At 47.2% G+C, this 12,600-nt stretch overlaps 1 protein-coding gene across 5 annotated transcripts in view; it reads right to left on the bottom strand.

The window, feature by feature from the left end:
- ECT2 (epithelial cell transforming 2) overlaps positions 1 to 12,600 on the bottom strand; it is a 719,104-nt gene that overhangs the window by 237,947 nt on the left and 468,557 nt on the right. For all 5 annotated transcript variants that reach the window (XM_063916272.1, XM_063916273.1, XM_063916269.1 and 2 more), the window contains 2 exons: positions 9,454 to 9,550; positions 3,332 to 3,413 (listed from right to left, as the gene is read on the bottom strand). In XM_063916272.1, the coding sequence (XP_063772342.1) occupies positions 3,332 to 3,413; positions 9,454 to 9,550 (179 nt within the window). The remainder of the gene's footprint in view (positions 1 to 3,331; positions 3,414 to 9,453; positions 9,551 to 12,600) is intronic.

Raw genomic sequence — 12,600 nt, 5'->3', positions numbered from 1 at the left:
AAACTGATAATGACAGTTTTGTATCACGAACCTGAGATACCCTTGGTGTGAAGGGTAAATTGGGACATGCAGATAAGCATCTTTTATGTCCAGGGACACCATGAAGTCCCCTTCTTCCAGATTCGCTATCACTGCTCTGAGTGACTCCATCTTGAACTTGAATTTCTGTATGTACAGGTTCAAGGATTTCAGATTTAGAATAGGTCTTACCGAACCGTCCGGCTTCGGTACCACAAATAGTGTGGAATAATACCCCTTTCCCTGTTGTAGGAGGGGTACCTTGACTATCACCTGCTGAGAATACAGCTTGTGAATGGCTTCCAATACCGTCGCCCTTTCTGAGGGAGACGTTGGTAAAGCAGACTTTAGGAACCGGCGAGGGGGAGACTTTTCGAATTCCAACTTGTAACCCTGAGATACTACCTGCAGGATCCAAGGGTCCACCTGTGAGCGCGCCCACTGTGTGCTGAAAATCTTTAGTCGACCCCCCACCGCCCCTGAGTCCGCTTGCACAGCCCCAGCGTCATGCTGAGGGCTTTGTAGAAGCCGGGGAGGGCTTCTGTTCGTGGGAAGTAGTTGCTTGCTGCACCCTCTTACCCCTTCCTTTGCCTCTGGGCAAATATGACTGTCCTTTTGCCCGCTTGTTCTTATAGGAACGAAAGGACTGCGGCTGAAAAGACGGTGTCTTTTTCTGTTGGGAGGTGACCTGAGGTAAAAAAGTGGATTTTCCGGCTGTTGCCGTGGCCACCAGATCCGATAGACCGACCCCAAATAATTCCTCTCCTTTATACGGCAATACTTCCATATGCCGTTTGGAATCCGCATCACCTGACCACTGTCGCGTCCATAAACTTCTTCTGGCAGATATGGACATCGCACTTACTCTCGATGCCAGAGTGCAAATATCCCTCTGAGCATCTCGCATATAAAGAAAAGCATCCTTTAATTGCTCTATAGTCAATAAAATACTGTCCCTATCCAGGGTATCAATATTTTCAGTCAGGGAATCCGACCACACCACCCCAGCACTGCACATCCAGGCTGAGGCTATTGCTGGTCGCAGTATAACACCAGTATGTGTGTATATACTCTTCATGGTAGTTTCCAGCCTCCTATCAGCTGGATCCTTGAGGGCGGCCGTATCAGGAGACGGTAACGCCACTTGTTTTGATAAGCGTGTGAGCGCCTTATCCACCCTAGGGGGTGTTTCCCAGCGCGCCCTAACCTCTGGTGGGAAAGGATATAATGCCAATAACTTCTTTGAAATTAGCAGTTTTCTATCGGGGTTAACCCACGCTTCATCACACACGTCATTCAATTCCTCTGATTCTGGAAAAGCTACAGGTAGTTTTTTCACACCCCACATAATACCCCCCTTTGAGGTACCTGCAGTATCAGAGATATGCAAAGCCTCCTTCATTGCCGTGATCATATAACGTGTGGCCCTATTGGAAAATACGTTTCTTTCTTCACCGTCGACACTAGATTCATCTGTGTCGGTACCTGTGTCGACTGACTGAGGTAAGGGACGTTTTACAGCCCCTGACAGTGCCTGAGACGCCTGGACAGGTACTAACTGGTTTTCCGGCCGTCTCATGTCGTCAACTGACTTTTGCAGCGTGCTAACATTATCACGTAATTCCATAATTAAAGCCATCCATTCCGGTGTCGACTCCCTAGGGGGTGACATCACCATTACCGGCAATTGCTCCGCCTCCACACCAACATCGTCCTCATACATGTCGACACACACGTACCGACACACAGCAGACACACAGGGAATGCTCTTATCGAAGACAGGACCCCACTAGCCCTTTGGGGAGACAGAGGGAGAGTTTGCCAGCACACACCAAAGCGCTATAAAAATGTATATAAACAACCCTAAAAGGTGTTGTTTCTGTTATATGCGCTTAATATATAAAAATATCGCCAAAATATGCCCCCCTTCTCTGTTTTACCCTGTTTTTGTAGTGCAGTGCAGGGGAGAGTCCTGGGAGCCTTCCTCACAGCGGAGCTGAGCAGGAAAATGGCGCGGTGTGCTGAGGAGAATAGACCCCGCCCCCTAAAACGGCAGGCTCTTCTCCCGGAGTTTGCGATATATGGCAGGGGTTAAATACATCCATATAGCCTCAAGGGCTATATGTGATGTATTTTAGCCATAGAAAAAGGTATTATACATTGCTGCCCAGGGCGCCCCCCCCCAGCGCCCTGCACCCTCAGTGACCACTGGTGTGAAGTGTGCCGACAACAATGGCGCACAGCTGCAGTGCTGTGCGCTACCTTATGAAGACTGGAAGTCTTCTGCCGCCTGTTTCCGGACCTCTGGACCTCTTCAACTTCGGCATCTGCAAGGGGGGTCGGCGGCACGGCTCCGGGACCGGACTCCATGGCTGGGCCTGTGTTCGATCCCTCTGGAGCTAATGGTGTCCAGTAGCCTAAGAAGCAAATCCATCCTGCACGCAGGTGAGTTCACTTCTCTCCCCTAAGTCCCTCGTAGCAGTGAGCCTGTTGCCAGCAGGACTCACTGAAGATAAGAAACCTAAAAAACTTTTTCTAAGCAGCTCTTTATGAGAGCCACCTAGATTGCACCCTGCTCGGACGGGCACAAAAACCTAACTGAGGTTTGGAGGAGGGTCATGGGGGGAGGAGCCAGTACACACCATGTGATCCTAAAAGCTTACTTTTTGTGCCCTGTCTCCTGCGGAGCCGCTATTCCCCATGGTCCTGACGGAGTCCCCAGCATCCACTAGGACGTTAGAGAAAACAGGGCAATCAATGGTTCGCCCAAACCCTCCCTCCACCACCCACAGTGGCCGCCTACACTAGGGGCAGGCAACACTGCCATATTAAAATGGCTCCTTGCATTTCGGGGAAAGGCTTACCTGCTTTTCTGCTCCAACCGCATTATCTATCCCCTCTGTGTGGTCCGGGGACCAGACGAAACTGCTACCTGCAGCAACAGAGCTGCAGCAGGTAACAGATGGAATGGGTGGCATGAGTGTTGCTCAGGCAGAATCACTGCTGGCTGCTCTGTATATAAAAAATATATATAGGTGCAGCTAAAATATGTGTCCGACTACGTAGGGAGCTAACAAAAAATAAATAAATCTGGTTGCTATGAACAGGGGGTGGGGTATAGGAGGAGGAGTCTGTGTGGTCAAGTTTTAAAATATTAAGTGCTCAGACTACTCCAGCACCTCCTATGCCCAGGGTCTCCCATGGATAAATGGAAAAAAAAATGATAGACTAAAAGGACAACCAAATTATAAGACCGTTACAAGTAAAAGTTAAGGAGATTTAATTGTTCAGTATGGGTGACAAGTTTACTTACGTCATTACTTCTTTTAATGAATCAATAGCTTTCTCAAGCATTACTTTATCTGGGTTGTCCTCTGTTGTATGTTTCTTGAGGTCTGCAATAAAATAAAAATGATACAAACAATAAATTAAAGGATAGGTCCCAAAAAATAAGATTTTAAACCTACCGGTAAATCTTTTTCTCCTAGTCCGTAGAGGATGCTGGGGACTCCGTAAGGACCACGGGGTATAGACGGACTCCGCAGGAGACATGGGCACTATAAAGAACTTTAGAATGGGTGTGCACTGGCTCCTCCTTCTATGCCCCTCCTCCAGACCTCAGTTAGAGAAACTGTGCCCAGAGGAGATGGACAATACGAGGAAAGGATTTTGTAAACCTAAGGGTAAGATTCATACCAGCCCACACCATCCACACCGTATAACACGGAATATACGCAACCAGTTAACAGTATGAACAAAACAGTATCAGCTATAAACGGACCTCAACTGTAACATAACCCTTATTTAAGCAACAACTATATACAAGCCTTGCAGATTTTGTCCGCACTGGGACGGTCGCCCAGCATCCTCTACGGACTAGGAGAAAAAGATTTACCGGTAGGTTTAAAATCTTATTTTCTCTTACGTCCTAGAGGATGCTGGGGACTCCGTAAGGACCATGGGGTTTATACCAAAGCTCCAGACCAGGCGGGAGAGTGCAGATGACTCTGCAGCACCGAATGAGCAAACGCAAGGTCCTCATCAGCCAGGGTATCAAACTTATAGAATCTTGCAAAAGTGTTTGAACCAGACCAAGTAGCTGCTCGGCAAAGCTGTAAAGCAGAGACGCCTCAGGCAGCCGCCCAAGAAGAGCCCACCTTCCTACTGGAATGGGCCTTTACCGAATTTGGTAACAGCAATCCTGCCGTACAATGAGCCTGCTGAATCGTGTTACAGATCCAGCGAGCAATAGTCTGCTTCGAAGCAGGAGCGCCAACTTTGTTGGCTGCATACAGGACAAACAGTGCTTCTGTTTTCCTAACCCGAGCCGTCCTGGCTACATAGATTTTTAAGGCCCTGACTACATCCAGGGACTTGGAATCCTCCAAGTCATCCGTAGCCACAGGCACCACAATAGGTTGGTTCATATGAAATGAAGAAACCACCTTAGGCAAAAATTGAGGACGAGTCCTCAACTCTGCTCTATCCACATGGAAAATCAAATAGGGGCTCTTGTGAGACAAGGCCGCCAATTCAGATACCCGCCTTGCAGATGCCAAGGCCAACAACATGACCACCTTCCAAGTGAGAAATTTTAATTAAACCGTTTGAAGAGGTTCAAACCAGTGAGACTTCAGGAACCGTAACACCACGTTAAGGTCCCATGGTGCCACTGGGGGCACAAAAGGAGGCTGGATGTGCAGCACTCCCTTTACAAAAGTCTGGACTTCTGGGAGAGAAGCCAATTCCTTCTGAAAGAAAATAGACAGGGCCGAAATCTGTACCTTAATGGAGCCTAATTTTAGGCCCATATCCACTCCTGTCTATAGAAAGTGGAGAAACCGGCCCAGATGGAAATTTTCCGTAGGAGTATTCTTGGCTTCACACCAAGATACATGCTTCCTCCAGATACGGTGATAATGTTTCGCCGTCACCTCCTTCCTAGCCTTTATCAGAGGAGGGATGACTTCCTCCGGAATACCTTTCCCAGCTAGGATTCGGTGTTCAACCGCCATGCCGTCAAACGGAACCGCGGTAAGTCTTGGAACACGCAGGGCCCCTGTTGTAACAGGTCCTCCCTGAGAGGAAGAGGCCACGGACCTTCTGTGAGCATCTCCTGAAGATCTGAATACCAGGCCCTTTGAGGCCAATCTGGAACAATGAGTTTTGTTTTCACTCTTTTTTTGTCTTATGATTCTCAATATTTTTGAGATGAGAGGAAGAGTGGGGAATACATAGACCGACAGAAACACCCATGGTGTCACCATGGCGTCCATCGCTACTGCCTGAGGGTCCCTTGACTTGGCACAATACCTCCGATGCTTCTTGTTGAGGCGGGACGCCATCATGTCTATGTGAGGAATTCCCCAAAGACTTATCTCTGTAAAAACTTCTTGATGAAGTCCCGACTCTCCTGGATGGAGATCGTGTCTGCTTATAAAGTCTGCTTCCGAGTTGTCCACTTCCGGAATGTAGACCGCTGACAGAGCGCTTACGTGATTTTCCGCCCAGCGAAGAATCCTGGTGGCTTCCGCCATTGCCACTCTGCTCCTTGTCTCGCCTTGGTGGTTTACATGAGCCACGGCTGTGACGTTGTCTGATTGAATCAGAACCGGTAGGTCGCGAAGAAGATTCTCCGTTTGTCGTAGGCCGTTGTATATGGCCCTCAACTCCAGTACGTTGATGTGTAGACAAGCCTCCTGGCTTGACCATAGCCCCTGAAAATGTCTTCCTTGTGTGACTGCTCCCCATCCTCGGATGCTCGCGTCCGTAGTCACCAGAACCCAGTCTTGAATGCCGAACCTGCGACCCTCTAGAAGGTGAGCACTTTGCAGCCACCACAGGAGAGACACCCTGGCCCTGGGGGACAGGCTTATTTTCTGATGTATTTGTAGATGGGACCCGGACCACTTGTCCAGGAGGTCCCACTGAAACGTCCTTGCATGAAACCTGCCGAAGGGGATGGCCTCGTAGGCTGCCACCATTTTCCCCAGAACACGAGTGCATTGATGAACAGACACTCTTTTTGGTTTTAGCAGGTCTCTGACCATGTTCTGGAGGTCCCTCTTCTGATCCGTGTCTAGAATCATGCCTAGGAATGATAGTCGAGTCGTTGGAATCAATTGTGACTTTGGCAGATTGAGAATCCAACCGTGTTGTTGTAGCACTCTTAGGGAGAGAGACACGCTCCTCTGCAATAGATCTCTTAATCTCGCTTTTATCAGGAGATCGTCCAAGTATGGAATAATTGTGACTCCCTGCCTGCGCAGGAGCACCATCATCTCCGCCATCACCTTGGTGAAAATCCTCTGGCCGTGGAAAGCCCAAACGGCAATGTCTGAAACTGGTAATGACAGTCCCGTACAGCGAATCTCAGGTACGCCTGATGAGGAGGATATATGGGGACATGAAGATATGCATCCTTTATGTCGAGTGACACCATAAAATCCCCCCCTTTCCGACTGGAGATCACAGCCCGGAGCGAATTCCATCTTGAATTTTAACTTTTTCAAGTACAGGTTTAGGGATTTTAGATTTAAAATGGGTCCGACCGAACCATCCGGCTTCGGGACCACGAACAGGGTTGAATAGTACCCTTTTCCCTGTTGGACTAGGGGAACCCTGACAAACACTTGCTGTTGACACAGCTTTTGAATTGCAGCTAACACTACTTCCCTCTCTGGGGGAGAAGCTGGCAAGGCCGACTTGAAAAATTGGCGAGGGGACACCTCTCGAATTCCAGTTTGTAGCCTTGGGATACAATATCCATCGCCCAAGGATCCACGTCTGACAGAACTCAGACCTGTCTGAAGAGTCGAAGACGTGCCCCCACCGGTGCGGACTCCCTCAGTGGAGCCCCAGCGTCATGCGGTGGATTTAGTAGAAGCCGGGGAGGACTTCTGCTCCTGGGAACTAGCCGAAGCAAGTGTTCTCTTCCCTCTACCCTTACCTCTGGCGAGGAAGGATGAGCCCCGACCTCTTCTGGACTTATGCGACCGAAAGGACTGCATCTGATATTGTGGCGTTTTCTTTTGCTGTGGGGGAACAAAAGGCAAAAAAGTAGATTTAACCGCGGCAGCTGTGGCATCCAGGTCCACGAGACCTTCCCCAAATAAAACTTCACCTTTGTATGGTAAAACCTCCATATGCTTCTTTGAGTCGGCATCATCCGTCCATTAGCGGGTCCACAGGGCTCGCCTAGCAGAAATCGCCATGGCGTTGGCTCTCGAACCTAGCAGCCCAACGTCTGAGCGTCTCTCATATATAAGACTGCGTCTTTAATGTGACCCAAGGTCAATAAAATGGTATCCCTGTCTAGGGTATCAAGGTCAGCTGACAAGGTATCTGTCCAAGCTGTAACTGAGTAAAGCACCAGTATGCGTATAAATAGATTTTAAAGTAGTTTCCTGTCTGCGATCAACAGGATCTTTGAGGGCTGCCGTGTCTGGAGACGGTAGCGCCACCTTCTTGGACAGGCGCGTTAAAGCCTTGTCCACCCTGGGTGAGGATTCCCAGCATACCCTGTCCTGTGCAGGGAAAGGATACGCCATAAGAATCCTCTTGAGAATCTGCAACTTTTTGTCTGGAGTTTCCCAAGCTTTTTCAAATAACTCGTTCAGCTCATGAGATGGGGGAATGGTTACCTCAGGTTTGTTTTCCTTATACATGCGTACCCTCGTGTCAGGGACAGAGGGGTCATCTGTGATATGCAAAACATCTTTTATTGCAATAATCATATAATGAATACTTTTGGCCACCCTTAGGTGTAACCACGCATCATCGTAGTCGACACTGGAGTCAGAATCCGGTCGGTATCAGTGTCTGCTATTTGGGATAAGGGATGTTTTTGAGACTCAGAAGAGCCCTGTGACACAGTCGAAGCCATGGATTGACCCCCTGCTTTTTACCTGGACTCTGCTTTGTCCATTCTCTTATGTAATAAGGTCACATGTGCATTTAAAACATTCCACATGTCCAACCAATCATGAGTCGGCGCTGCCGACAGACACCACAATCATCTGCTCCACCTCCTCAGATGAGCCTTCCGCTTCAGACATGCCGACACACTCGTACCGACACCCCCCCACACACAGGGATATAATTATAAGGAGACAGTTCCACAATAAGGCCCTTTGGAGAGACAGTATGCCAGCACACACCCAGCGCCAACTGACACTGGAAACAACTTCCCAGATAATATAGCGCTTTTATATATAATTAACTGTGTTAATTACACTCACTCACTGCGCCCCTCCCCCCCTCATTTCAGCCCTGTGTCACCGTGTTCAGCAGGGGAGAGACCGGGGAGCCAGCTTCTCTGCAGTGCTCTGTGGAGAAAATGGCGCTGGTTAGTGCTGAGGGACCAAGCTCCGCCCCCTCCGGCGGCGGACTTCGGTCCCGCTCAAAAGTATAAAACTGGCGGGGGATTTTTATAATTACTGCCTCCGCAGCCTATATACATATAAATGCCAGACTTAGAGGTTTATATTGCTGCCCCTCCTGCTTATTCAGCTTTTGGCAGCGATACAGCAATCTGACTGCCGTGACCACATGCAGATTATGCGCCGCAGCAAGCCATACCAACTATTACGCTGTTCTGAGTACAGAGATCATCTGCATCAGTGGACTGATCATCAGTCCTCTCTGACTGCTGATTGGGAATGGACGGGTAGTATTAAGCTTGGAGAAGTGATAAAGTGTAAGGTGATAACGCAAAAGTCAGTCAGCTCCTGTCATTATTTAAACCAAGCCTGTACCTTGACAGTTAGAATCCAATTGGCTGGTATGTTTTCACCTTCCACTTTATCGTTTCTCCAGGCTTAATACATCTGCCCCAGAGTAGTTAGTGCCACTTGAAGGAGGAGTGTACAATGCACCACAGAACATTGGGGGTTGGGAGTAATGTTACAAAGCATAAGGACATGTGTTCTATATGGACAAGTTAACCTTTCGGATTTAATGCTGGGCATATACTGGCAGATAAAATGTTAATGCTAAAACCATCAGATATCACGGCCGTAGTATGTCCAGGATATCTGCGTTCCTTCACAGGGGAAGAATACTTCCCAAAATTGCTCACCTGTGAAGAAACAAGGTAAATGTCAGGCTATAGCCAGCGTCAGCACATACACTGCCAGATTTGGCCAGCTAATTAATATATCTTTCAGACATGCTGAATCCGTCCAGCATGTCCGATAGATTAGTTAAGACTAATAATTACTGAAAGTAAACAGAGAGCACCTATATTATATCAGCTACTCTGTGGTCTAAAGATGCTCATTACAATTGTGTGCCACACATTAAAATTTTTTAGCTTCGGCAGCAAAAATGATGTACTCCAAAACCACACAACCAGTTGAAACTACTTACATGCAAAAGAAAATATGTATGCAGCTTTTAGTTACTAGTAAGAGATTGTACTATATGGTATCTTACCATTTAGAAGAAGAGCAACACTCGGTAACCTTTGAACAGGTCGGATTAACAGTTCAACTAACGTTTGTCTTCCACATTCTGGTTTTGCTTGATTAATCTGGAATAAAATAAAAAAATAAAAAAAAAACACACCAAAAACTAATTAAACACTAAAAGAACAGAAAAAGGTTATTTTATAGCCTTTATTATACCATCACTAAACCGCATTCGTTCTTTCATCACATCGGCAGGCACTGAGCATTTAGTAGACTACAAAGGACAAATGTGTACAAATCAAGAGCTATTTACACACTTTAAACATTTCTAAGGTTGGCACCTGAAAACAGATGTGAAAATAAAAGTGTATAAGCGTTAATACTGCATTGCAGCTTCTTGAATGCTCCTTGTTCTATTTTAGGCCACCATAAGCAGTTGTGGATCATCCCACAGGGTCCCCTAAGACATGGTCTCCAGGTGCCACACTCTAGCAACTTCATCGCCACATTCCTGGCGCTTAGAGGTCAAGTCCAGGAGGAGGCAGAAACATTTACCTGGTGCAGTCTGTGCCTGCATCATAAATAAACAGCTGCACATTGCCTGTAGTGCAGTCATTTTAACTGCACCATTTAAAGATGTGGCTCCATCTCCTTCCTACAGACAACTGGCACCTGGAGGCCAACGCTTCCATTGACTCCAGGAGTTACACAACTTAACTAGACGTCAACACATTTTGAAAACGTATCCACCTCAAATAACTGTAAATGACATAAAAGGTGATAAAAATGGTATGAATACTGCTTTGGCCTTTGTAATGATGATGCTGAAACACGATTGTTACTTTTTGGCCGCCCAGGATGCCTTCTTCAGCATGTTTATCACGATTTCTGGAAAATGTAATTGCACCTGCACATTTTTTATTTTTTTTACTCACTGTAAAATCTCTTCCTCAGAATCCATCTGGGGGACGCTGCGTCATGACATCTGGGTTAGAGTGTGGGCTATTGAGGTTAAGCACAAAAAAAACAAAAAAAACACAAACAAACCTAAAAGCTGACTCCTCCTCCTCTAACCCCTCCCACTTCCAGCAGAGCACACGTCTACGTTTAGCCAAGCCGCATGGAGGAAGTACATAAAAAACAAAGTCAAGAAAACCAGACCAGGAGGGAGGGATCTCAGCATCCCCTAGATTAATTCTGAGGAAGAGATTTTACGGTGAATAAAAAATCCCATTTACTCTATCATCCATCTGGGGGATACTGCCTCATGACCTCTAGGAATTCCCAAATCAAGCTAACAGAGGCGGGGGGAGGGGCATCAATGCAGCCACACTTAAGATAGTACGGCCAAACAGAGAAAAAAATAAGATTTTACTTACCGATAAATCTATTTCTCGTAGTCCGTAGTGGATGCTGGGGACTCCGTCAGGACCATGGGGAATAGCGGCTCCGCAGGAGACAGGGCACAAAAGCAAGCTTTTAGGATCACATGGTGTGTACTGGCTCCTCCCCCTATGACCCTCCTCCAAGCCTCAGTTAGGTACTGTGCCCGGACGAGCGTACACAATAAGGAAGGATCTTGAATCCCGGGTAAGACCCAAACCAGCCACACCAATCACACCGTACAACTTGTGATCTGAATCCAGTTAACAGTATGATAACAATGAAGTAGCCTCTAAAAAAGATGGCTCACAACAATAATAACCCGATTTTTGTAACAATAACTATGTACAAGTAATGCAGACAATCCGCACTTGGGATGGGCGCCCAGCATCCACTACGGACTACGAGAAATAGATTTATCGGTAAGTAAAATCTTATTTTCTCTATCGTCCTAGTGGATGCTGGGGACTCCGTCAGGACCATGGGGATTATACCAAAGCTCCCAAACGGGCGGGAGAGTGCGGGTGACTCTGCAGCACCGAATGAGAGAACTCCAGGTCCTCCTCAGCCAGGGTATCAAATTTGTAGAATTTTACAAACGTGTTCCCCCCTGACCACGTAGCTGCTCGGCAAAATTTTAAAGCCGAGACCCCCTCGGGCATCCGCCCAAGATGAGCCCACCTTCCTTGTGGAATGGGCATTGACAGATTTTGGCTGTGGCAGGCCTGCCACAGACTGTGCAAGCTGAATTGTACTACAAATCCAACGAGCAATAGTCTGCTTAGAAGCAGGAGCACCCATCTTTTGGGGTGCATACAATATAAACAGCAAGTCAGACTTTCTGACTCCAGCCGTCCTGGAAATATATATATATATATATATATATATATATATATATATATATATATATATATATATATATATATATATATATATATATATATATTTTTAGGGCCCCGACAACGTCTAGCAACTTGGAGTCCTCCAAGACCCTAGTAGCCGCAGGCACCACAATATGTTGTTTCAGGCGAAACGCTGACACCACCTTAGGAAGAAACTGGGGACGAGTCCGCAGTTCTGCCCTGTCCGAATGGAAAAACAAATATGAGCTTTTTTTTTTTTTTTAAGACAAAGCCCCCAATTCTGACAATCGCCTGGCCGAGGCCAGGGCCACAACATGGTCCCTTTCCATGTGAGATATTTCAAATCCACAGATTTGATCGGTTCAAACCAATATGATTTGAGGAATCCCAACACTACGTTGAGATCCCACGGTGCCACTGGAGGCACACAAGGGGCTGTATATGCAATACTCCCTTGACAAACGTCTGGACTTCAGGAATTGAAGCCAATTTTTTCTGGAAGAAAATCTACAGGGCCGAAACTTGAACCTTAATGGACCCCAATTTGAGGCTCATAGACACTCCTGTTTTCAGGAAGTGCAGAAATCGACCTAGTTGAAATTTTTTCGTGGGGCCTTCCTGGCCTCACCCACGCAACATATTTTCACCACATGTGGTGATAACGTTGTGCGGTCACCTCCTTCCTGGCTTTGACCAGGGTAGGTATGACCTCTTCCGGAATGCCTTTTCCCTTAGGATCCGGCGTTCAACCGCCATGCCGTCAAACGCAGTCGCGGTAAGTCTTGGAACAGACAAGGTCCCTGCTGGAGCAGGTCCTTTCTTAGAGGCAGATGCCACGGTTCCTCTTGGAACAGACATGGTTCTTGCTGAAAGCAAATCCCATCTTAGCTCCCGAGGCCATTAGTCCTCTGTGAGCATCTCTTGAA

The sequence above is a fragment of the Pseudophryne corroboree genome, chromosome 4 (assembly GCF_028390025.1).
Source record: "Pseudophryne corroboree isolate aPseCor3 chromosome 4, aPseCor3.hap2, whole genome shotgun sequence".
Taxonomy (NCBI): domain Eukaryota; kingdom Metazoa; phylum Chordata; class Amphibia; order Anura; family Myobatrachidae; genus Pseudophryne; species Pseudophryne corroboree.
This window is presented reverse-complemented; position numbering and strand designations above follow the sequence as displayed.